Source organism: Typopeltis vanoorti, chromosome 14, assembly GCF_054136105.1.
Source record: "Typopeltis vanoorti isolate ZY-2024b chromosome 14, IOZ_Tvanoo_1.0, whole genome shotgun sequence".
Taxonomy (NCBI): Eukaryota; Metazoa; Arthropoda; class Arachnida; order Uropygi; family Thelyphonidae; genus Typopeltis; species Typopeltis vanoorti.
Genome location: NC_143562.1, coordinates 86,467,869 through 86,493,557, shown reverse-complemented (window position 1 = coordinate 86,493,557; position 25,689 = coordinate 86,467,869). Strand labels below are relative to the sequence as shown.

The 25,689-nt window shown below is 37.0% G+C and overlaps 1 protein-coding gene across 1 annotated transcript in view; it reads left to right on the top strand.

Moving 5' to 3' along the window:
* The first annotated feature begins 12,500 nt into the window (after nt 1-12,500).
* Mat89Ba (nucleolar protein 6 Mat89Ba) overlaps nt 12,501-25,689 on the top strand; it is a 329,267-nt gene continuing 316,078 nt past the window's right edge. The window contains exons 1-2 of the mRNA XM_090403430.1: nt 12,501-12,630; nt 18,551-18,630. Of these exons, the coding sequence (XP_090259556.1) occupies nt 18,565-18,630 (66 nt within the window). The 5' untranslated portion in view covers nt 12,501-12,630; nt 18,551-18,564. The remainder of the gene's footprint in view (nt 12,631-18,550; nt 18,631-25,689) is intronic.

Below are 25,689 nucleotides of genomic sequence, written 5' to 3'. Positions count from 1 at the left end.
ACTGAAAAATCAATTTAATTTATAAATAATAATAAACTTAAAATTCAAATGCTCTATTCATGTGATATAGAAACTGCTCTTACCCAACTAATTAATACAAATAGCAGCAGCACACAAAAAGCCTCTGTTGTCTCTGGAACGTGTTTCAAAATGATCGCAAAAACTTTCTTTAACTCAAAAAAACGTATTTACTCTGTTTACAATTTCCACTTATTAAACTTCTAGTATACTTGCAAAGAGGTTAGCTAACTCTAACTCTCTATTAAGTTACTTTTACAAACTATATATCAACATCAAATATGCCAATAGATTCTCTTAATGACTCTTCTTGTTACTGTTAATCTAAATCTTAATTGTTCAACTAAAATACATTATAATAGGAATTGTACAAAGGTATATAAATTACAAAAGCTCTGGATTGCACATTCAGTCAAAGGTCTTGCGCAAAAAGTTCTAAGGCAATTCTCTCATCTCAGATCTTGAGCTTCCTTCAGGAAATCTGGCTTCAGAAATATCTCATTGGGAAAATAGCAGACTGTGAACTGCGCCCTGCGGTACGCGTATACAGCTCCAGCAAAAAGTTATTCTCCCACGGCGAAAAGAAAAATTTCCGAGCCAAGGTGCTTGGGGTAATTTGTCTCACGTTTTCTCCTCTGCTTGGGCTCGCGAAAAATGCTTGGACGACTGTCTCCTTTTTCTGCCACCTCCACTAACTCAAATTGCTGCCAACTGTCAACCGGGATTCCTCTCTAGCCTGGAAGCTTTTTTCTGGCTATTGGAACATCTCCTTTCGGCAACTCGAAGCCTTCTCTTAAGACTGGAAGCTGCTCTCTGGAAACGGGAAGCCATCTCTCTAGCGACTTCTGGATTCGGGAAGCCCTATATGCTTGGCTCTGTCCCCTTTTATTAGCCCTCTCTGAGACCTCGCACGAAGTTTGTAACCCCCGAAGAATTTGGCATGATTCTTTCATCTTAAGTTTCAAGTTCGGCCTGCTCTTTGTTCTCTTCTGTGCCTTCTTTTGATTGTAAGTTGCCGACCATCAGAAAGTTGTTTGAACCTTTCTGACTGACTTTGGAGGTGTTTACGTGCAGAGCTTGTAAGCCTTTCTCATACACACAAAATTTAATAAACAACCTTTCAAATTCCGCCATGTAGATCTATTACATACAGCTCCAGCGAAAAACATTGCCTTTGTTTTTAACACTTTAACATATTCTTATTAAAGAAGTATATACAGTTAATTTCCAAAGGGCTATTTATAAAAATATCTAATACAAAATATACAGAGACAAACAAGGTTATTTTTTACAACATTCTTATGGGACTTGACCTAAGTGAAAAATTTATGTAATGTGCTTTGGAATATTTAAGCTACAATCGAGTTTTTACAAAATTGATAAGAACAATAGTCTAAAAGTCCAGGTAGTCCGGCAAAAACCATCTGAGACAAAATGAAACTAGTTTATTTATTTATAAACAAAAATACAAATTTATTAAGTATATCTTTATAGAGTTCATAATTAAAAGGACTCTAATCATCATAATAATAATAATAGATTTCTACAGATGTCTCATCTTCTTTTGTATTATCAAAATTATCAAGTTATTCTGAAGCATTATGAATTTTGCTATTTTATTATTATGCCGCTAATATTTCTTCAAATGCGGCTCTTTTACAACAAAACTGGCTATGTTAAATATATATCTGTTCGCAAATATACTCAAAATCCCTTTGACCTAATAAAAAGCAGAATGCTGATGAAACTTCATCAGCATTCTATCTGTTAAAATGCAGTTACTCTCCCTCCCCCATCGTTAACGGATTATTGTAGTTATGTGCACTGTATTTCTTGGATTGACCCTTTATTGCTGCACAATTTACTTATTGTGTCTCTTCCCAAATAAAAACGAATTTCACATGTGCGAAAATAAATAATCAAAATGTTCGTTTGCATTGGAAATATTATGTCAAATATTTATATTTTTTAAATGACATTTATTGAAATAAATATGACATTTTGCTTCCTTTCCTTGCAAATTAAGATTATATGGGTCACACATTTCAATTTTAGGAATGTTTTTTTTTTTTTTTTTTTTTTTTTTTATGAACAACAAATGGTGTTAAACTGCAATACTCGGGGTTTTCGATTGCGAGTCTTTTTAATTTATATCCAATGGTATTTTATCAGAGATTCTATGCCTTTGTCTTTTGCTTAAAACTGCAACAGTACAATTACTTTCGAAAAAAAAAAAAAATAACGAATTCAAACAAAAAGAAAGTGTGCGTGTGTGTGTGTAGTGATAATTTTGGGAAGGGGGGGGGGAGTTAGCCATTAATGGCGAATTAATTCTGTTATGAAAATTTTGGAAATAAAATTTCATTTTGACGCATGCACCTAAACACGTTTCAAATGATAAACTGTTGGGAAAATATCGCTACTTCAAAACTGCTGCATAATATCGAAAATAGCCGAAAATATGTACATAACAGTTGACTTCATAACTGCTGTTTATTTTGATTTGTAGTGAGTGATCAGGGGGAAAACCAAGAAAGTTGAAATGCAAAAACCTACAGATTATAAAAATTATGCATTACATGATTCAAGATTTACGTATGATAACTAACCTTCGAACTAAGATTATGAATAAAATAGGAAACTTAATTTGGAACAGATGGCGGCTGTATTCATTTTTAGATTCGGATTTTCATGAATTTATAAAATAATTGTTTGACAAAAATAATTATCTTCAATCAAGGTCTTGGAGAATTTTAAAATGTATTGGCGATTAAAATAATTAGCAAAAAAATTGATAGTGACATTGATCTTCCAATGTTATACAATATGAAGTGAAGAAAGTATGAAAGGATTTCTTATTTTACGCTGGCATTAAAATCTATAATTATGATCTATAAATAAAAACAAGCAGCAAAATGAATATAACATATTCTTTCAGCAGGTGGACAACATCCAGGTTTGCTGTACTTGTATATACGTCCAGCAAAGAAATGGTACGCTTACATACATGAATTTTATGGAATACAGAGTTCCTGTTAGTTTTATATTCTAAGGAAAGAACAAAGTATTTCAAATAGAAGCGGGAGGCCTCACAAATTTTTCAGCGGCCTCTAGATTTTATATTATGAATTTAATATTTAAAATAAGTATTTTATTTTGCAACTATAACTACGCTGTTTTTTATTGTTCTTTGTGAGGAGTAAGGTTTTAAAATGAGGCACCCCCTAGAGAGTGAGGGCCCCCATCTTGCGTCTAATGGTAAATGCGGCCCTGAGTGTAGAAGAAAACCGAGAAGTCATTAAATGTTTTTACAAATCAGCACTGGAAAAATGTAGTTTTAGAAAGCTTATGCACATGATTTGGAAACAAAAATTTTTAGAATCTGCATAAGAGAACGACCTATGGAACAAAAAAATTTATTTACAGCAACAAATATTTACTGAAATTGAGCTTCAAGAGTTACGTAATACCGTATTTACTCGAATCTAACTCGCGTATATCTCGCACCCCTGATTTTACTTTACGGAGAAATAAATTAAAAAGTTTCGCATATACCTCGCACACGAAAAAAAAGATTAAAACTAAGAAATAGATAGCGAATGTTGTTATGGCAGAAATAAAAAAAAACTTTCGGATATGAAGACCGATTCCTGGTGGTCAAGGACTACGTATGAAAATTCTAAACAGAGTGAATGGCAGCTGGCGGCTATGACCTGACTCCAGCAGGGAAGATTAAAAGAGACCATCATTGCACATCATTAGAACTGTTTCCGCGCGGTTAGCCTAGTGGCTGTGCGCTTCGCAACCATAAACCATATAACTGGGGAACGAGTGTCCCAGGTTCGATTCCCTTCGAAGACGTGAGGAATTTGAGGATCTTCCTCAGCCATAGCCTTAAGTTAGCCGGTCTTGGGCGCGGGCAGTAGGGTTTTTTCCGCCAGTTTATCTGCCATTTTTCATTTCGCAAGCAGGCAAACCGGCCCCGTGAACACACACGGATCTACAGCCATAAATACTTAAAATCTACGCTTTTAATGTTGGTAGTCTTAAACGGCAGTTATGGAAATTATATGTTCCTATACGACCGACTTCATTTTACACTGTACTTCTGTTAAAATATTCAGAGGTATGTCGTCAGCTTAATGATCACAGTTGAAATTGGTAGTTAGATACAGCTGCTTCCTCATGATTTGTTGTTACTGGAGCTGTTCATTTACCGTATTTACTCAAATATATCTCGCACGTTTTTCCTTAAAATTAAAGATAAAAAAATAGTGGTGAAAGATATATGCGGGGATATTCGGAAACTAAAGTTTTTCCAAAAAAAAACCCAAAAAAACTGAATTGACGTTTATAATTAAATCCTCGGTATTCATTATAATTTTAACTGCTCACATAGAACCTCGACAGCTCAGTTAGTACAGACAAAGCTGTTTGGTCGAAAAGGTTCGATTCCCGTCCAAAAGGTTAGGAACCTTTATCTGGTCTCTTTTAACTAAAGGTGCGTTAGCCGGTCTCTACGGCGGTAGAGGATTCTTTTCACCCGGAAACTCGGATATTTGATCCCTCAGAACAGGCAAACCGGCCCCGCGAACACACACAAATTTACAGTCGTAAAATACTCAATCCCTCATTTAGTCAGCTCAACCCATCCTAATGGACTGGGAGAAAGGGTAGGGGAACCACATACGAATTGAATAAAAAAATTGCTCACGTTATTTATAAAATTAATGCATTTAAATTTTAATTATCAACATTATTTACGCGATCAGCCGTTTAACTTCATCATGCGATATATTTGAATCTTTAGCGACAACGCTTCTGTAATTAACTTTTATTTCATTTATTTATTCTTATGGCAAAATCAGCTACAGATCAATGCCAGAGCAGAAAGCCAATCCAGGACCTTATCTGTTAATTCGTGGATGTCCTGGAGGCCACCACCATGAAATTGGTGCCTTGGGCAATCATTTACAATATGAGTGATCATCTGGGCCTCAGGGGAACAATCACAATAAGGGTGGTCCGACAGTCTGCATTTATATAGTAGGTAGCCACATCCGCCCTGGTTAGTTCCGATCTTGTTGATGAATGACCACCAATTCCTAGGAAGGGCAAAACCGGCTGCAAAGCACAGGGATCTTCAACCAGGAAACCATTGGTTGGAAGATTGTTGGACCAGTGTTCTCTCAACATGTCAGGTGTTGATGGTAAGGCAGCTGAAGAGAGTTCGTCCATGGACGGGAAAGGGTTTCTTGATTTTAGGCGAAGACTAGGTGGATTTATGAGAGTCTGGTGCAGGGGCATCAGAGTGTTGCTCATTATTTTATTAAATACTTTAATCGAGGCTTGTCCTCTCCGTATATTCGGTGGAGCAATATTAGATAGGACAGGCAGCCAGGGAAGAGGGTGTGCTTCTCAGGGTCCCACTAATTGTGAACATGGTAGATTTTAGCTGGGTGTCTATAATGTTAATGGTCGCACTTCTTTAACAAATAGGGGCACAGCAATCTGCTGTAGAGAATGCTAGGGCTAGTGCAGATGATCGTAAAACATTAGCACCACAACCCCAGGTTGTTCCAGCAAGCCATGAGATGATATTATTTCTCATTTTAATTTGGGTGGACAGGTTGGTGATGTGCCTTTTATAGGTTAGGCTTCTTCCAGGCTCACTCCAAGGTATTTCGCGTGAGGCTCATGTTCTACCATTTTGCCACAGAAAGAGAGGTTGAGGTGTCAATTCGCCTCTGCATCATTCAGGTAGAATGCTGCGGACTTAGTTTTTGTTGGATTTGGTTTCAGATACCACTGCTTGAAGTACACCTCCAGGAAGTTCAGATCTGTGTTCAAGGTTGTTTCCAGATTGGCAAAGGAGGTAGACTGGTGTAGGATCGCGAGATCATCGGCGTGTATATATATAGGTGGTAGCTGATATATATATATATATTTTTTTTTTTTTTTTTGCTTGAGCTGTTATGTGGTAAGTTAGATATGTAGATGTTAAAGTGTAAAGGGTATAACACAGAGCCCAGATAAAACAGACCGTTGTTGAGGAATCTGGGCCTGCTCTTTTTTCCACCAATATGGACTCGGATCTTTCTGTTGAAGAGAATGGATTCAAAAAGCTGGAAAGTTGTTTTGCACGTTATGATAGCTTAGCTTTAGGAGGACTCCCCTGATCCAGACTGTGTTATAAACTGATATTAGGTCAATGAAAGTGACTTCGGATTTAAGTTTCTTCTGGAAGCCTGCTTCAACCTGTGTTGTCACGGCCAGGACCTCGTCACAGTAATTCTTCCTCGCCAGAAGCCAGCTTGTTCAATCAGGAATGCTCTTTCGATGAGTGGTGAAATTCTTTTAAAAATAATTCGTTCGAAGAGTTTAAAGGTGGAGCACAACAAGGAGATAGGTCGTAGATTTTCGACATTATTTGGATCTTTCCGTGGTTTGTGCACAGCAATTATTTTTAGCTTCCCGCCACAGTTTGGGTAGTTTTCTAGTTGTTAAATTGAGAAAAGAGCGGCCAGCCATGTTTGACCTCATTGACAGAGATGTTTTAGAAGCTCAGGGAGGATACCATCCACTCCCGCAGCCTTGCCATTCTTGGTGAGTTTTAAGGCTTCCTATACCTCTGCAGAGAAACTGAGCATACAAGTTCAGGAAGCTCGGAGGCAATCTTCAGATTTTTTTTGATGGAAGATTACAGTTATTTTCCTGGTAGAGCTGGGACTTCTCTTGGTACTTTTCAGTAACTGATTAGTCATTTGATCAGGAGTTATCTATGGTGGCTTGTATGTTGTTGGGTCTTCCCCCCCCCACACACAAATTTTCTCAGAAGTAACCAGCTTTTCCGGCTAGATTTGAAGTCAAATTCATGGATGGTTGAGATACATCTTTCTTTTCTGTTTTTGTCGAGCGTTGCTATGAGTTCCTTAGCAATAGTTAGGTCTTCAGTTTTTTCGTATTTGACTAAAAGTTCCTTGGTATCCCTACTCCATCATGGAATGTATTGTTTTCTGTAGCCTCCAGGAATAGAACTAATCAAAACTGCATCCAGGCCATGCTTTGGATGCAGTTTTGATTAGTTTAACAAATCTGGGATAGCAATTATGGGTGAATGGTATCGCTGTAATAATATGCTCAATTTGCTTCTCAAATACATTACAATTGGATCTGCAAAGGTTTCATCTAGCGATTGGTGTTCCACTGATGATTGGGATTGATGTGCCTGTCTCTATTACTGTAGGACAATGCTGACTGTTAGGGAATCTGTTGAGGATGGGTCTAGTTGTTGGCAGAGGGTGGTCTTCAGAGTCTTTAGATTGAATATGCACAGATCGGGGGTGTAGGTTCTGTTCCATCTGGCTGAGTGAAGAATGTCTTACTTGGCGTCGTAGATCAAATACAGGAGATAGGTTATATCTATCTATCTAGATTAACTAGATTATCACCATCTTGGTTGTTACAGGAATAAACCCAACATGGCGTGATGAGAGTTGAAGTCACCAACATGGATGGCAGGGTGAGGTGGCGGCCAGTCCATCTGGTTAGGTCAGGATTGCGATGGTGGTTTGCAGAAGTTGTAGATTGGGTTATTTTGATTTTAATACCTATCGAGTATTCTGCTTCAGGCACACGTTGTGTTATTTCCTTGAGACCAGGCCAGATGTAGGTTGCCAGGCCATGCTTCTGATGGCAGTTATAACATAGAAGAATTAGACCTGTGATCTTTAGTCTAACGAGAGCTGTGTCAGGCGCGTGGGTTTTCTCGAGATCCAGGACGTGAATCATTTTGTCTTTGGCTATTTTTTCTATGCTTTCGGCTTTGGATTTAAATAACCCTTCTATGTTTAAGGAGAAAACCTTGAGAGAGTGTTGTTTAGGAGATTGTAACTTATTTTTCGAAGTTTGCCCTCTTCGCAAACAAGCAACGAGATCCTTGTTATTCCAGGCGATGATAGAGCTGGCATGGAGTTTTTTGAGTTGTGTATTTATCATGGTTGCTGAAAGTGGTCCAGGAGGCTTGGTACATCTTTGGATGCCTGGTTTGAGACATTAGCTTCATGTTACCAGCGTTACATCTCTTGGGATTCTTGTGTCTGAAGCATCAGCAATGCTTCAGACACAATACCACTAGGGTGACACTATGGGCTGGGGGGGGGGGGCAAGGGAAGGCTGTCTCTATCTCCTCGTAATTAAATTAAAACAAACAGTTCCATTATCGTTTGTCCTTTTATCAATTCGGAATCATAAGTTTACCATGATTAAAATAAAATTAAAATGGGGATGACTTTAAATTAAAGATCCTTTATCCAAGTGTAAGCAAACAAACTTTGGGCGTGAAGTACTGGGCTACTTGTATATAGAGGCCGATGATTTCACATTTATTGCCTTAGTATCATCGTGACCACCACTAGTACTTTCGTACTAGATCTAGTACTTTTTACAAATTTTTAGTGTTCTAGTACGTTTACCAACAGATCTAGTACTTTCTTCCTTCATAATAATAATAATAACAACAACATGAGAGTTATACATATGAGTTTAATATTTTTCTCTTCTCACACCTCCCCATATGTCACATTCAATGACACAATCATGATTTATTTTTTTCCTCTCCCCCTGTCACTGTTCGCTACCCTTCACTTCCCCCATCCCGATCCCATACTCACGCAATCCGACTGGAATTAGCCAATGAAAATATATTCTTCGCTATTTAAACACTTCTCGCGCGATCATTACAACAATGAAAACAAGTGGAACCACCTTTTATTGATGCACAGCGTCATCAATAAAAGGTGGTTACTCATATTAAAGCCTGGATCACAGCTGGATAAGATAAATCCAGCCGACAATGATCAGTTTTTGATCATTGTCATAACGCTCCTAGATGTACAGAAAATGTACATCTAGGAGCGTTATGAAGAGTTTGATAGAGAATGGCAACTATTGAAGAATGTAGAAGCATTGAAGAAAAAGGTGAAGAATTCATGGTTTTTTGGAATAACGTTTTTGAAATGAAAAATGCTGTAGGAGAACAAATGTTTCCTAATTTAACAACATTAGTTAAAGCTGTACTGTGCCTCCCTCACTCATCAGCAACAACTGAAAGAATATTTTCAGCAGTGACAATAAATAAAAATAAAATAAGAAATCAACTACAATCTCCCTTGATGAATAAACTCCTTTTGACAAAAGAAAAATTGAAACATTCATCAGCTACAGATTCTACTATTTCTGAAGAGTTATTTAAGTTAGCAAAATCTGCTAAAAATAACGAATATATTATAGTCTAACCAAGTGGAAAAAACTTCCATCTTTCTCTAAATCCAGAGTAATTTAATAATAAGGTGGTGCACCTTTTGACAACTCGTTTATTTAAATATGACTCCTCCATTGCTTCTGCCTTAGTATCATCACTTTTAGGTCTGGCTCCCACTGACGAGCCCTCAATAAAGGTCGAAACCGATCTGGGTATTGGCCCTCCCCTAATGCATAGCACTATACATGTCCGCAAGGAGATGTGCTTTACATTATGGGAGATACTGAGACAAGGAGTGATGAGAGCTTGGTCCACCTTTACCACGAGTTGCCTCAGTCCTGAAGATACTTCGGGCGCAAACTTTGTTTGACGTGTTCAAAACGTGGCAGCGGCTGCAGTTTGGATATATTAAAAATGAAACAGAACGATTTATTCTTGCAGCATAGGAACAGGCGTTACAAACTAATGAAATCAAAGCAAAAATTGTTAACATCAATAATAACAGCAAATGCGAAGTATGTGATTAAATAGATAAAAGCGAACAACATCTAATCAGAGCCTACAGCAAGATAGCTCAAACTGATTATAAATACCACCATGAGCTTTCCTGATATTGTTCAGTGACAGAACCTATACAAAAATTTAGGTGGACGTAGAGGGGGACTGTATTTCACTACGATCATACCATGAATAATTCTCCAATGAAGTGATCTTACACAGCAAATTTCGGTCTTTCAACACCTTATCATTAAACTTCTCACACTACTTGACAATTTTGTCTTACAAGTAACATAGCTTCATTGTCCCTACATTTAATTTAGATTTCTCGTTACTTTTACAAAAGTAATTACAAAAGTCTAGACGTTTTCGCTCATTTCAAAAAAAAATCTACTTTTTTTGCATCACTTGTACACAGTTTGTCTACTTAAATAAATTTGACTGCAATTTTAATGACGATCTTCATAAAAACTGCAGCAGTTTCGCCTCTTTTACTTTGCAAGGATAGACTTCAAGCTTTAAAAAATAAGACTTAAAACTTTAAAAAATATGAAATTTAAACCACCGGCTTTGAATAACAAAGCTACCGGTTAGCATACCGGCAAAACAAAAACTAACGCTACAGCAGAGCCGCGGAAGTGCTGCCAACATGCATATTTTTGATTTCTCTGAAGAATCACTGCAGATATCGATATTTAGTATCGAACAATGCGACTACATGGTTATACAAATTACTGGTATGCGTGATATTGATATACGATTAGAGGTTATGAATAATAATTTATGATTAACCAATATGAAAGTATATTTATAGTTTTTATTAAAAACGGGACAAAATTGACATTTTTATTAAAACGACGGGATGGCTGGGAAATATGAAAAAAAAACACCAATAAAAAAAAAAACGGAACGGTCCCGTTCAAACGGTACCTATGGTCAGCCTAGCATGGATGTGTTTTTTGGCCTGCTAACTGTGTGAAAAGGGAATCTGCAATCTTACCACTTTTTTTAGCAGAGGAATTTATTCCCAAAACTGTTTACGACGTCTCTTGACTCCCAAGGTGAATAACTAACTAAATGGCCCAAAAGATAAATTTAAGGAATGCTGCCCTTTTTTTTAGTAGAATAAAAAGGCAATGCATAGAATTTATTATTTATTTTCATGAATAAATAAATTCTGTAACATGTTTTTTCATTTCGAACTATAGAAGAAACTGTCTCCGTTATTTAAGCTTCATTTGTTTGCAAATGGGTACATGGCCTGCATCCACCCAAGACACTTTAGCAATTAATCTTTTAATTAATCCTTTGGCTTAGATCACTTCCTACACCCTTTGAGGGATTCTTTCCACCAATATACTGCAGACATCAGGTGGAACTTGTCCCCGTTCCTCCTGATTTATCACTGAGTTCAGCGACAAATAGAGGACATGCTGCTCTGTACCTCAATCACAGCTCCAATTCATCTCACAGATGGTCGATGGGCTTGAGGGCAGGGCTCTGCACAGGCAGGGCAGTCGTTTAACACCCATCTCTTCGTACTGTTCCATAACAGCTACAGCTGTGTGGCTTGGAGCATTGTCGTCTCGATAGTAACACGGGTCCGTTTCATAAAAACTCAGTGTAGGCAGCACCTAATTATCCAGAATACCAAGGTACTGAGCTGCCTTCGAGGAACCGCATACAACGACTAGTGGTCCCACTCCAAACTAGCTGAATGCACCCCACGACATTACTTCTCCACCAGTGAACTTTACTGTTAGTTCAACACACTGTGGTAACAAGCATTCACCAGGCTTCTTCCACTCCCACACTCTGCCATCAGACTAGATACAGGTGATCCTTGATTCATCACTCCAGAGTACCAGGTTTCATTGGTCAGTTGTCCAGTTCACACACTCTTTGCACCAAGCCAGACGAGCCGCTGTGCTTGTTGTTGTGATGTGTGGTTTGTGTTCTACTGCTCTTCCGTGGAAACCCAGTAAATGGAGTTCTGTTCATACAGTATGAGTGCTCACCATGGAGTTACTGTCGTTTTAAAATTCATCACGGATGGTCTGTATTAATTGTAACCGGTTTTTGTGTGTCACCCGTTTTAACATCCTCGTGTCCCTGGGTGTTTTCCTGCACTAGTGATGCCAGAACATCTCTGTTTGTTGATCACATCGCCAACCGTTGAATTTGGATGTTCCAGTTGAGTGGCAATGGCACGTATGGACATGCCACCAATTTGGCCGCCCACGATGACACCTCTCTGGAAGTCACTCAGTTCACGTCGTATTGCCATTCCACCTGTATTCCATTGCATCCGCACATCTGTACACCGGTTTTATGTTATTAACAAATCTGGAATGTTTCATAACTTCTAATAACAGGGTTGTCCGGACAATTATTGGTAGATTGGGACGTCTTGCTAGATAAGAGTCAGTTTTCATAATCCTAACTAGGATTTAGACGTCCTTGTCTTCTCTGCTACAGAGAAAGAGAGACCCTGTGGGCGAAAGATTATCTGTGAATCTTGATGTAAAAAATGTTAGAGAAAGTTCCTCCATCAATCTGCGATGACTGAAATCGAACTTGTCAGTTCCTTTTTTCTAGACGTAGTCACTGAAGTTACCATGACTACGAAGACTTTTCCCACCTTCCCATAATTTATGAATGTTTAAAAAGAATATTCAGTTAGAATAAGAACGAAAGGCGGCGCTGTTTTTCAGTTCCACACGTGCTTTTTGGGTATTTTTTTAATAATTTTTGTTTACAGTTATGAGCGTGTTTATATGTAAACATTTTTAATAATATTTTGCGTGCATAACGTATATATGTGTATATCTGCATTTGGATCCTTTTTTGTCGTAAGTAGCAGTGCTTTCCACATTATTCTTTTAATTATACGCTATCTGATCTACACTTACGCTTGTCGTGTTCCTGGATTCCTTTTCATAAAACGAAGATGTTCGCGAAAAGTTAGTGACCAGCTTGTAGATGGAACGTAAAATCGTGCGTTTGCTTTGAAATACGAATTTTGCTAGTATGCATCCCTGCAACCATTATATTGGAGCCCAGATTTAGTTCAGCTATGCTTTGTACTTCTTTCATTACTTTTCTGTACTTCGCTGCTTAAATGACGTGAATGAAGCGCTGTTATTATTTTGTGACACCTCCAGAGAGTCCAAATACTCATCGAAGGAGAGTGTGCCAACAGTATCGAACGATTGAAACCCTTCCAAGCTACTAACCGCGCTCAAACTTGCTTAACTTTTTTGCGTGAACCATTAGTAACAGAGGCTCTACCAATTGACAAACCTTTGCTTAAAAGAAGAATTCGTACCTCGATAACTTTGCATGCCCAAAATTAAACTAAAACAGTTTGGATTAAATATCACTATTTTAATAAATGTACAGAGCCTCCGTAGCACAGTCGGTATAGACGAAACCCTTTGGTCGGAAAGACCTGGGTTCGATTTCCATCAGTGAGGTTGAGGCAATAGCGCACTTGGGGTTTAATCTTGGGGTGGGGGGGGGGGTTGAGTAGAGTACTCGTTTTGAGAATGCACATTATGCATCACATACGACCTATGAGTGAGCATCTGCAATGATCTCTAATTCATAAGTAGTATAGAAATAGAAGACATGGCACAACATAAATAAAAAAAATTAAAAAAAGAATTTTAATTAGTAAAAGATTTTTGGAAAATTTTCTAGTATTTTTTTCCGTTTTCTTTGGGGCCTTCCACCCCTCTGGGTGCACCACTGGGTTGAGGAACCTCTTATCTGGTCTCTTTCGACCTAAGGTGAGTTAGCCAGTCTCATACGGATGTAGGGTTTTTTTTATCACCCTGAAACTCGGATTTTTCGTCCCCTAGAACAAGTAAACAGATGATCTATGTCTGTAGATGTGTTAACATATGCATCTACAGACATAGGACACACCGGGAGGCATAGGACAATCACCTTATCCTCGAATTATGGTTGAGGTTAAACGAATAGAAAATCCTCGATACTGCAAGGTAAAAGAAGAGAAAAGGAAGAAGAAGATAATAAATGTACAAGAGAGTGGATGATACTTTAAACCTGTTGCTTTAAGTTTAGCCTTAAACATTATCAACTGCTATTGTTAAATTTACAATACCTACTGAATTAAATGGAATCTCGGAACATTCTTATCCCGATATCGAAAACAAAAATTGATGTTGATATACTTTTAACAGTTTTATTATTATGCACCATGATTTGATAAAGTAGAAGATAATAAAGTTTAAATATTGCATCAAAATGCAAATTAGAAAGTTTTTATTAACCATGTGCCACCCTTTGGAAAAAATAAGGATTGCAGAAAATTATTTGTATTTTTAGTAATGGCATATCATTATTGTTATCATCATATAATAATGAAACATTATTATTATTATTATTATTACATGACACCTCTAAGGACTTATCATGGAAGGGCACACTCCATTTATACCACAGTAACTAGAAAGTGATATTCAACCAAAAAGGCTCAAAGGTGAAAGTATAAATGTTTTATAGTGGCAACAATGTATAACACATAAGCTCTGGTTCAGAAGGTTAAATTTAAAATGGTTTGAGTAGAGCTAACATAGTATCTGCTTTTAAAAAAAGAAAAGAAAGAGAGAGAGAAATAAAACTGTAAGAATTACACAGGAATTTCCAGGTCAGATTAATGCTAACATATTTGAGAAGAGACTAAGAAAAATAATATTTGTTGACAGGATGTGGTCATTCCGCTGTGCAAAGTTTTGATTAGACCACATCTGGACTACTGCATATAGAATTGGTTGCCTGGATTTCTAGAAGAGAAGTTAGCCCTGGATATCATGTTAGAGGTTTAATGGAATATTAACAGCACTGAGAAAGGATTAAAACTAATTTTAATACTTCCAATATTTCGTCTCCGTCACAGAGACATCTTCGGGGATTACAAAAACTTTTGGTAACAACACACACACACAAATACAATACAAAGTGAAATTAAAGTCCTATCTAGGTGGTGCGCTCTCTCTATGGGCATTTGCAGGTGGCCTGGGATGTAAAGAGGGATCTCTGATAATTAGAGTTTCCCAAATTTTGGGAAGTTTAATGCAACCGTATTTGTTTAAATTAGGTTGATTCCTGAGTGCAGATGCAGATTCAAAGAATAGTCTTTCTTTTTTGAATTGACTATGGTGGAGCATGGTATTTTTTTTTCCAGGAGATTCTGTGAGATGTATCCAAAACATGGTCTGCAAGGCCAGACTGACCATAATCTTGTTTGCAGATGTAAGAACTGTGTTCTTCTAACCAGATGGATGCTGACCTGCCTGTTTTGAAATTAGTTTTAATCCTTTCTCAGCACTATTAATATTCCATTAAACCTCTAACATGAATTCTTCACAGCACTTAAGCCTCAACACAATCTCTGGAAAGTTTGAGAAAATGTAATTTGCAGAGTTTGGTAAACAGGTGAAGGAGGGGTGATATGATCTAGACTTATAAATTGTTAATAGGAGCTTATCAGATAGATAACTCAGGATAATTTTCAAAGGGCTGAAGGAGGGAAGGGGATAGGGATGAGAGGTCATTCTTGGAAGTTGTATAAAAGTGTGGTGCATAAGAGAGTGAGGAATGACTTTTTTTTGCATGGCGAATGGTTGTTGAGTGGAATGCTTTTCCAAATGAGGTGGTGACTGCATAAACATTGAATCAGTTTAAGATGAGGTATGATAGAATTCTCTGTCAGAGTTCGTCTTATTATTGCCTCCCTCGATGAGTCTTGACTACAGGAGATATTTGTAATAATAAGAAGAAGAATGTGGGGTTCAGGCCACATAGGGATTGTCAGGATCAGGTTTTTACTTTTAGACAAGTAATTGACAAATCACACAAATATAACAAAGATTTGTGTTTAAGTTTTTTTAGATCTAGAGAGGGATATAAGATGCCAAGAGAAGCAGTTGAAAAAGTGATACAATTATCTGGTATAAATAAATCATCTTACAGCACAAATAGCTTATATTTAAGTTAAACAGCAGTTAGAGTAAGGAAGTATATAATGAGGTGGTTTGGTGTAAAATCTAACTACTGTCAGATTTTACATTGTAGTATTTGGAGGCATGACAAAGAACTTTTTTATTTGGAAAAACACTAATGGGAAACAATTAATAATGTAAATTTGCTTATGTAGTATTATCATCCTATCCTGTCTGTCCCTTAAGGAGATATATTAGAAATTGATGATGAATTTTATAGCAGAATCTATTCTCATTAAAACTGCTTTTTATGTTTCTTCTACCCATGAAAGTAAACCCATAGTGCATTGGCAACATGGATGAGCTAAGGATTGTGTTTCTTATTTATTTATTTTGTATTTATTTTTTTATTATGTAATATTATGCATTATTTTATTATCTATTTATTTTTAATTTTTATTATTATTTTTACATAATCTGGGAACCCTGCTCTAGAGACTAAACATGGAACTTTTTAAACCTACTTCAGGCCTCAATAAATGGGATACTTCATATCAGGTGATGAAATTCATCTTTTATGTAATCACGTACATCCATACCTATGCTGGTATTTCAACTAGCAACCTCTTTGCTGGAGAATGAGACACTGGCACCCAAAATTGTTTTTATTCTTTTTTTCCATGAGGAGTGATCATTCAATTAAGGCTAGGTATCATGTCCCGTATTGAATTCATATTATAATTATTGCACATAGAACACTATTGCAGTTTCAGGAATAAGGAATTTTACCTTTGGCAGGTATTTCAAGCAGATCATGTTCTATCAATACAGTTGTGGTAATATGAAAAATGTATGCATTATTATTTCACTGTCTCAGTAGTTAGAATGATATGTTTCACATTGTTTAGGTTCTGAGGAACATTTAGCAGGGTCAGTTATCACCATATACCAGTGTAAAATATGTTGTTTTCTTTGCTTTAACTTATTTTGTTTATTTATCTATTTACTTATCTACATTCTTGCCCCCCCCTTTTCTGCGGTTAGCTAGACCTCATGTTGTAAGTCTATCTAACGTAACAGTCCCCGAGCAATCGCACAATATCAATTAAGAAATTTATTTCTTCTTAACGATTACGCCACTTAATTGACCTTTTTATGTTTGAAAGCCAGAGCGAGGAGATAATCAAAAATAAGTTAATACTTCTATACAATTTCCTTTCATGCAAGTCGTGGATCATTACTGTATTCTATTCCCGCAGGCTCGTTAATATTTTCGGGATAGTGCATTGGCTAAGGAATGAGAACCAGGTAATTACAAAACAAAAACATGTTTATTATCAAACAAAGGATGTGATACAAAGCACATACACGTTAAGAAAAGATTAACTTAATCAAAAGCATTTTAACACATAATACTACTTGCTATCTGAGCAACAGAAACTATAGTGCGTTCACTAACAGAAAACCTATTGTGCCTTGAAATAAAAGTGTCTTCTATGACACAACTTGGCTTACAATCATGCATAAATATTCCAGAAGGGATTACATTAACTTTCTTCCAACACATTCAATACTTAAATGATACTAATTCAGACACTATCACAAGCAACCTGTGAATTAGACATACTTAACAATACATATTCTTCCGTTATTTCACATTTAATCTTACCTGCCAGTTAACAAGTAACCTCTCTCAATCCTCTACGATTTTGGGTTACATTCACATAACATACTACAACAAAATAATGGCTTACTTGCTAACAATCTCAAAAGGAAAGTCCGACTTACATTCCGTATCACACATTGAAACTAGAACGTCTTCCGTCCAGTCAATCCTCGAAAGCTTTCCTTCGTCAGACACACTGGAGTTCTCCCTTAGCTACCCAGAGCCAAGAGAGCTGGCGGTGGAGAAACATCGGGCATCGGCGGCGGGAAGAACGATTCTCCTGGATTGAGGGAAGGAGCCATGTAGATGTTGCAGGTGAAAGCCAAGCAAGAGACCAAGGATCAAAAAGCCCAGAACTACTTGCTGCATTGCCTTTTATTCCATTTTTGGTCGTTTGTTCTTATTTAAGAGTATTCCAGGATTAGCCAGAAGCAATGAAAGAATTGACGTCATCGCTGGCTGCTTGACCGCATGATTTTTGGTATTCAGCGCTAATCTGGCTTAACTCCTCTTAAGCTCTTATCAATAAGTCTAAAGTGCAGATGCATTCTAACAGTAAATTATTCTTTTATATTTTTACATCTTACTAAGCACATTTTTTTCTTATGAACTCATACAAAAAAATTGTAAAATCTTTAGCGAAAATTCTCTTAAAGAAATAATTTCTCGTGAGATTTTACACCAGTTAATCTTTCAAGATATGGTCTAATATGGAGATAGAATGGTCCCTCTCCTGGAACTAAGGACTCATGTCCCTTCTTACTCAGAACAGACAACCATCAGAAAGCATGTTTTCTAGATTTTAGAGACAGAATTTTTACTCAGATAAGGATGTCAGTAAATAGATGATTATCCAATTAGTAAATAGAAGATAAAACTACTGTATTGTACACAAATATATACTGTAAGCAGTGAAATTTATTTTTAAAAAAATCGGCATATAAAATTGAATTTTTTTTTTTTTTTTTTTTTTAGATACTGGAATCTTCAGTTACTTAAAATGTTATTAAGATAAACAACTGATTTGTTTTTATCTTTTAGTTTTTTTCTAGTTTGTTTTATTTTCTGCTACTTGCTCTTTCTAAATTAAGTTTTTCATGTAAATATTTTTGTTATTTATAATTTTTTTCCCTTTAGATTTTTGAATTATCATGAAAAAGATTAAATTATCAGAGGGTATATCTACTGAAGAAGAAATACAACATGAAACTTCAGAGGTAATTTTATGTAAATGATTATTTTTGTAGATATGGATTTTTAAGATTTATGTCTCTGCAGGTATATTTTGCCATTGATGCATCAGTTTATGCCTCTAATTCTCTTCAGAACTCTTTCATTTTCTCTAGCCTTGGAATGAATGGGCTATTTCTAACAAAACTTTCAGATGATCCATATCCAAGCATGGAGCTATATTTAGACAACGATTATAGACATCGTTTATTCAAGGAAGCCACAGTAGTGTTAAAACTAACGGAAACCTCAACAGAAACCAGGGTACTATTCTTAGAACCTCATCCTCTCTTTAAATCCATCTGAACTACAGCTAGCTAGCAATCACATTATGCGTTTACAACAAACACGCATGCGTGATAATGATTAAGAACAATAAGTCCACTCAGTCTCTGTCACGCGAACGTGCAACCTTAGCTACTAGAGTGTTTACAACGTTTTTAATGTTCCTTTCAATTTGCATTTACTAGTATTTTTTATACTTTTCCGTCAATGCCTTGAAAAAGCTAGACAGTTTGCTAGCGAAACTGGTAGGCAAAGAATGTTAAAATATTTGTATATGGTCAGTATTAAACAATAAGTTTTTTATGCTTAACTTTCAAACGACCAAGTCTGTTTAATTTGAATGATCCATATCTATTAAAATTAATTTTAAGACATGCTGCTGGTGTAGTATTTCAGCTGATTTCTCTCTTATTCCATATATAAAGTTATTCAGCTGTTTCGCTATCATACTAGTTTTGTATATTTTATATCTGTTTCCATATGTAATTTGCAATTTTCACTAAAAAATATGCCTAAATAACTAAAATGTGTAACCTTCACTATATGTTAGCTAGCAAGAAAGCAGTTGATGTTTTCTGTTTCCTTGCCTGGTTTCATAGTTTTCATTTTTAAAAAGAAAAAACATTTTTTATTGTTGATATTCATTCCAAATTTATCAGTTATTTAATTTCAGATGAGGATGTGGCTTCCACACAACTAAGAGAAAGTCCAAGCCATTCTGGTACTAGGTAGTAGATCAGCTTCTTCACTCAGCATGGTACAGACACTTTGCTTATTGGAAGTTTGAAGTGACCATAACCATTTTTGGACTCCATAACTAAGATCCACTTTACCTTTTCCAGTTTCTTCCAGCATGCAGCATGGATGATATTTTCAGAATCATTAGATATTTGGGCAAGACCCAACATTTCTGTTTTGAGTGTATAGTGTATACTGTTTTTCTGTAGTTAGGTTAGTATATTAAACTGAACCTAATGTTAGCACTTTAGAAGACTCATAGCTGGCAGATAATCATGATATCATTAAAGAAATCAAAGTAGTAGATAGGAGGCACTACTGATGCTATGATTTGCAGAGGAATTCTTCATGTGATTGGTTTAGTAAAGAATCCATTAGTGTATAGTCAGTGTCCCTCTCAATTGCCACTCATAACACAAATAACGATCAAAAAGTTAAGCAAAGAGAAATAGATTACATGTAGAAAATAGTAATATCCTAAAATCTTTTCAAATTCACTTCACAAATATGTACATGATCTTATTCCAGCCTTAATATGCTCATAGCCATCTCCTACTTCCACAAACCACACCTACATTTCAGCTTCTTCAAACATCTCAGTTTTCCCAGTTACATACCCACTCTTTCCATCTCAAAGGTGCAGCATACCCTGGTAGACATTCTTTGATGTAGGTCTACGAGGGTATGCTGAAAAGTTGTGATAATCACCATGAAGGAATTGAGATTGAACCATGTAACTTACACATTATTCTACATATTCCTCATGAATGCTGCTGCATCGTTTGCAGTTCTCTGAGAAAAGAAGTCTATCCCTTATTGCACAAACCAGTCCTCATCTGCAGATATGACTTCATCATCATCTGTGGTAAATTTGGTCTTTTTTTAGGAATAGGAAATTCCAGATAGGGACAGGTCTGGCAAATAGGGAGTTGTGTATTGTCTGTTGAATTTCATGAGCAGTGTGAGCAGGTGCATTGTCCTCCAAAAGCAGCATGCCTCTGCTCAATTTCCCATAGCGTTTTTCCTTCAGTTCCTTCGGAGCTGTTGAATAAACTGCTGTTGTAACAGTTTCACCTTTTTTGAGATACTTGGTAAGGATTACACCATCCATATCCCAAAAGACAATGGCAAGAACCTTCACTGCTGATTTTTGGGTTTGGAACTTCTTTGGTCATGGATAACCTTTGTGTCTCCTTCTTCTCCTCCTCCTCCTTGTGTGTGTCCTTCTTTGTCTGTCATGTTACTGTTGTTTGGTCTCTGGGTCATAGTGATGAAGCCATGTTTCATCAACAGTCACAATACAACCCAAAAAATTTGCACAAAAAATTCTCTTTTGGTTGGCATTCAAACATTTGGGGATCCACTACACTGAGATCTTCTGCTTGTCCAGTTGTTGATGGATAAGGACTCCAACTCATTCCCTGGATATCCCCAGAATCTTTGCAATGTTTTTGGCTGATATTCGTCTATCATCAAGGATCATGTCATGTCATGCACTGCATTGATATTTTCAGGTGTGATCTCTGTGGAAGGTCTTCCTGACCTGGGGCCCTCTGTTGTCTCAGGTTGTCCAGTTTTAAACTTGGCCACCCATCTGGCAACTGTTGGATATGCTGAGGCACAGTTTCCTAAAGCAGCACTTCCCAAGCTGTGGGCCACGGCCCCCTTTAGGGGCCGTAAGTTTTGTTGAGGGGGCCGTGAAATTATGAAAACAAATTTAAAATGTTTTAAGACTAAGTAGATTTTTTTTTTTTTAATCTTGAAAGAAATATTTAATTTTTGTTATTTATTATTTCTTTTTTGTTCTTATATTTTAATGGAAAAAATCACACATTAGTGTTGGTTCACAAATTTTGCTACTTGCGTATTTCGGCATTTAATGAATATTAGTAAATATATGCTTATTCATATAAGTTTCATTTCAAAGGTATTGATAAGAAGCACAAAAAATATTACAATAAAGAAAGTTAAAATATTTTGGACATATTGAAAGGATGATGGAAGGAGGACTTCTCAGAACAGTAATAGAAGGTAAAGTTCCTGGAAAAAGAGGAAGGGGTAGACCATCAATAAGTTGGATAGTCTATGGCTGATCTTCAGAGAGTTGAATCCTCCAGAAAAGCATACAACAGGACTACATAGCATGGCCTGGTGTCACACATCACTGAGCATCGGAGTGACCATACAGCATTTATGGATGCCCAGTGAACATATAATGATAATGATGATGATGAAACATAGGGTTAAAGTGTTTTAAGATATGTTCTTTCTTATGGCTATATCATTTGCATTAATATCATTTTTACTCTAGGTGTTTATCAGAATTTTTCAGTCTCTTTTCATAAAAAGGGGAGAATAAAGTGGAATCTAAGAATAACAGAGAAATTTCTCTATTAAGTTCTCCAGGTAAGATTTATGCAAGCATACTGGAGAATAGGCTTAGAAAAATTGTTGAATAGAAACTTGGAGAATAACAAACTGGATTCATGCCATATAGAGGCTGTCAAGATCAAATTTTCACTTTATAACAAGTAGTTGAAAAATTATGGGAATATAACAAAGATTCGGACTTAAGTTTTGTAGTTTAAAGTACAGATTTTTCATACTGAAAGCAACGGTATATCATCAGTGCAGAAATAACAAGCAAATCAAAGAACTGGAATACAAGGTACATACAACACAATCAGTTTAGCAATTAACAACAGTTGCTATGTGCTATATTTATATTAATTTATTAATATAAATTAATATTAATAAATAATATTAGAACTGTTTTTGATGTTTGCATAAAATAAGAATCTCCCAAACTTTAGAGAGAGAGAGAGAGAGTATATCATTCTTATTCAGGTTAGGCTAATGTAAAAGTTCTTCACAACTTTCTTTGAAAAGGCATTCATATTTCAAACTGCTTCTATGGAGAAGACAAGCTTCATCCCACTGTGTTTAGTGTTAGTACTATGCTTTGCCAAACCAGACTTTTGAGCTTTCACGTATTCAATATAATATTGATGTTCATCAATTCTTTTTTCCACAGAATGGCCTATCTGCCCGAAGTATGTCAAATTACATTCAAAGTGGAATGAAAACACCAGCTAAAGATAGAGGTGACAATTTGTCTTTTGTAAAGGGAAACAGAATGAATATAAATTGCATGAGCTCCTGGAGCTCATGCAATTTATATTCATGCAAGTTTTTTCTTGATACAAAATGAACTTCGAGCAACTAAAAATGATGTAGCATCTAATATTCAGTCTATTTCAGATTTTGAAAGAAGAATTTCAGCTACTCTGGACAACAAATTACTGGATAAACAATCATTAACCCACTCTTATGAAAGATATTCATACAGACCAATGCAAAAATTTACTGCTGATAACCTCTGGGTCTGGCTTCCACTGATGAGACCTCAATAAAGGTCAAAACCGGTCTGGATAGTGGCCCTTTCCTTAATGCATAGCATTATACATGTCTGCAAGGAGATGTGCTTTGCATTATGGGAGATATTAAGGCAAGTGATGAGAACTTATACCACCTTTACCACTAGTTGCCCCAGTCCTGAAAATACTTCAGGCACAAACTTTGTTTGCTTACACTTGGATAAAGGATTAAACCAAATATATAATTGCTGATAACGCTCTTACTAATAAATGGGTTATTAACATTTCTGGATGCCTGTTGTCTAATGCTGAGACTCATGTGTGAGCTGAAGGCCATGATTTTGCTGTCACACCTAAATCCATTCCGTATCTTGATTTTTTGCATAATATTAAATGCTATTTATTGAATTGCGAAGAAATTAGTGATTGATTAGCAAAGAAAAATGCAAAGAGAGCTGTGGCAAGGGCGAAAGCGAGGGCAGTTGATGAGGTTTATGAAGAACTGGAGAGAAACGGTGGTGAAGCTCAGTTGTTGAGAATAATGAAAGCCAGAGATAAGGTCTTGAAAGACATAACATCAGTCAAGCAGATAAAGGATGCCTCAGGAGTAATATTACAAGAGGAGGACAAAATCAGAGGAAGATGGAAAGAATATTTCTGTAAACTACTAAATGAGGAGAATCCGAGAGAGAGGTGTGAGGATGGAGAGGCAAATGAGAGACCGGTGCAAGACATAAGTAGAGAGGAAGTGGATTGGGTACTGAGAAAAATGAAGAATGGAAAGGCTGTGTGGGCAGACCAGATACCTGGGGAAGTGTGGAAGTTTGGGCAGTGAGGACGTGGATATGTTATGGGATCTGATGAGGAAAATAGCCCAACAGGAAAAGATACCAGAGGAATGGAGGAAAAGTATTCTCGTCCCAATCTACAAAGGAAGAGGAGATGTTCAAGACTGTGGCAACTATAGAGAGATCAAGCTGATGTCACATGAAGATATGGGAAAGAGTAATTGGAGGGAGGATACGGCAGGAAACAAAAATTAGTGAGGAGCAGTTTGGATTTATGCCAGGAAGAGGGACAACGGATGCGATATCTGTGCTAAGGCGATTGATGGAGAAATATAGAGAGATGCAAGTGGAGCTGCACATGGTGTTTATAGACCTGGAAAAGGCATACAACAGAGTGGCCAGGCAGGAGGTATGGAGGTGTATGAGGAAGAAGGAAGGGGTGTCGGAGAAGTACGTGAGGTTGGTGAAAGAGATGTATGAGGGAACAGAAACTCAGGTCAGGTCTAGTGTCGGCATGACAGAAGGGTTCCCCATTGTTGTAGGGCTACACCAAGGGTCAGTTCTAAGCCCCTACCTCTTTGACCTGGTCATGGATGTACTAGTGGAGGATGTCAAGAAGGAGGCACCATGGAGCATGCTGTTTGCCGACGACATTGTTCTATGCGAATCATCCCAAGAGAAGCTTGAAAATACCCTGGAAGAGTGGAGAAAGGTATTGGAGGAGAGAGGCATGAAAATTAACCGGGAGAAGACTGAATATATGTCAACGGGGAGTGACGAGGATATGATCATACGACTTCAGGGTGAAAGGCTAATTTCAGGGAAGAAATTCAAGTACCTTGGGTCGGTCGTCGAGAGGAATGGTGACCTGGATGAGGAAATACAGCACCGAATAACATGCGGCTGGATGAACTGGAGGAAGATGAGCGGGGTCCTGTGTGACAAGAGAGTGAGTTGTAAGAGGAAAGGAAAGCTGTATAAGATGGTGGTGAGGCCGGCGATGCTTCATGGCGCAGAGACGTGGCCTATAACAAAGGCACAGGAGAGGAAGATGGGGGTAGCGGAGATGGATGTTAAGATGGATGAATGGTGTGACAAAGACGGACCGGATAAGGAATGACTACATCAGAGGGATGGTTAAGGTGGGACCAGTTGGTAAGAAGATACAAGAAAGTAAGCTGAGGTGGTTCGGACATGTAGAGAGGAAGGGTGAAGAGTATGTTGGTAAACGTGTGGAGTATATGGAGTTGGAGTAAAAGAGGCAGGCCCAAGCTCAGGTGGAGGATAAGGTGACAGAGGATCTTAGGGAGAAAGGATGGAGTCCAAAGGACCCCCCTGGACCAGAGAACTTGGAAGAGGAAGGTTAAAGATCGGTGCGCCAACCCCGTTTAACATGGGATAAGGCATAGTGGAAGAAGAAGATTTGAACTTTCAAGAGAAGACACCAATAAACTCTGTTTTGAAGTTGCTGCCTCACTCTTTAGAAGCAAATTCTCTCCCATGTAATTTATCTACTACTGAATTCCATGCAATGTGTTCATTAAAACAAAAGAATCATATATCTATTTTGAAGCAAATAAAGGAAAAGCTGTAGTGGTAATGGATAAGACCGACTATGAGAGGAAGATAGACTACCTTTTATAGGATACCTCCACCTATCCAGAAATTAGTTATAACCGTACAAAAGCACAAATTAAACAATTAAATAAACTCCTTGATGAAGTTGTTAGCTACAATCAAAATACTTTGTATAAGTTACGCACTCATTTGGAAAGAACTTCTTTATATGGTCTACCAAAAAAGAAGGTTGTCCAGTAAGACCCACTGTGAATTGTGTTGACTCTCCCATACATAGAAT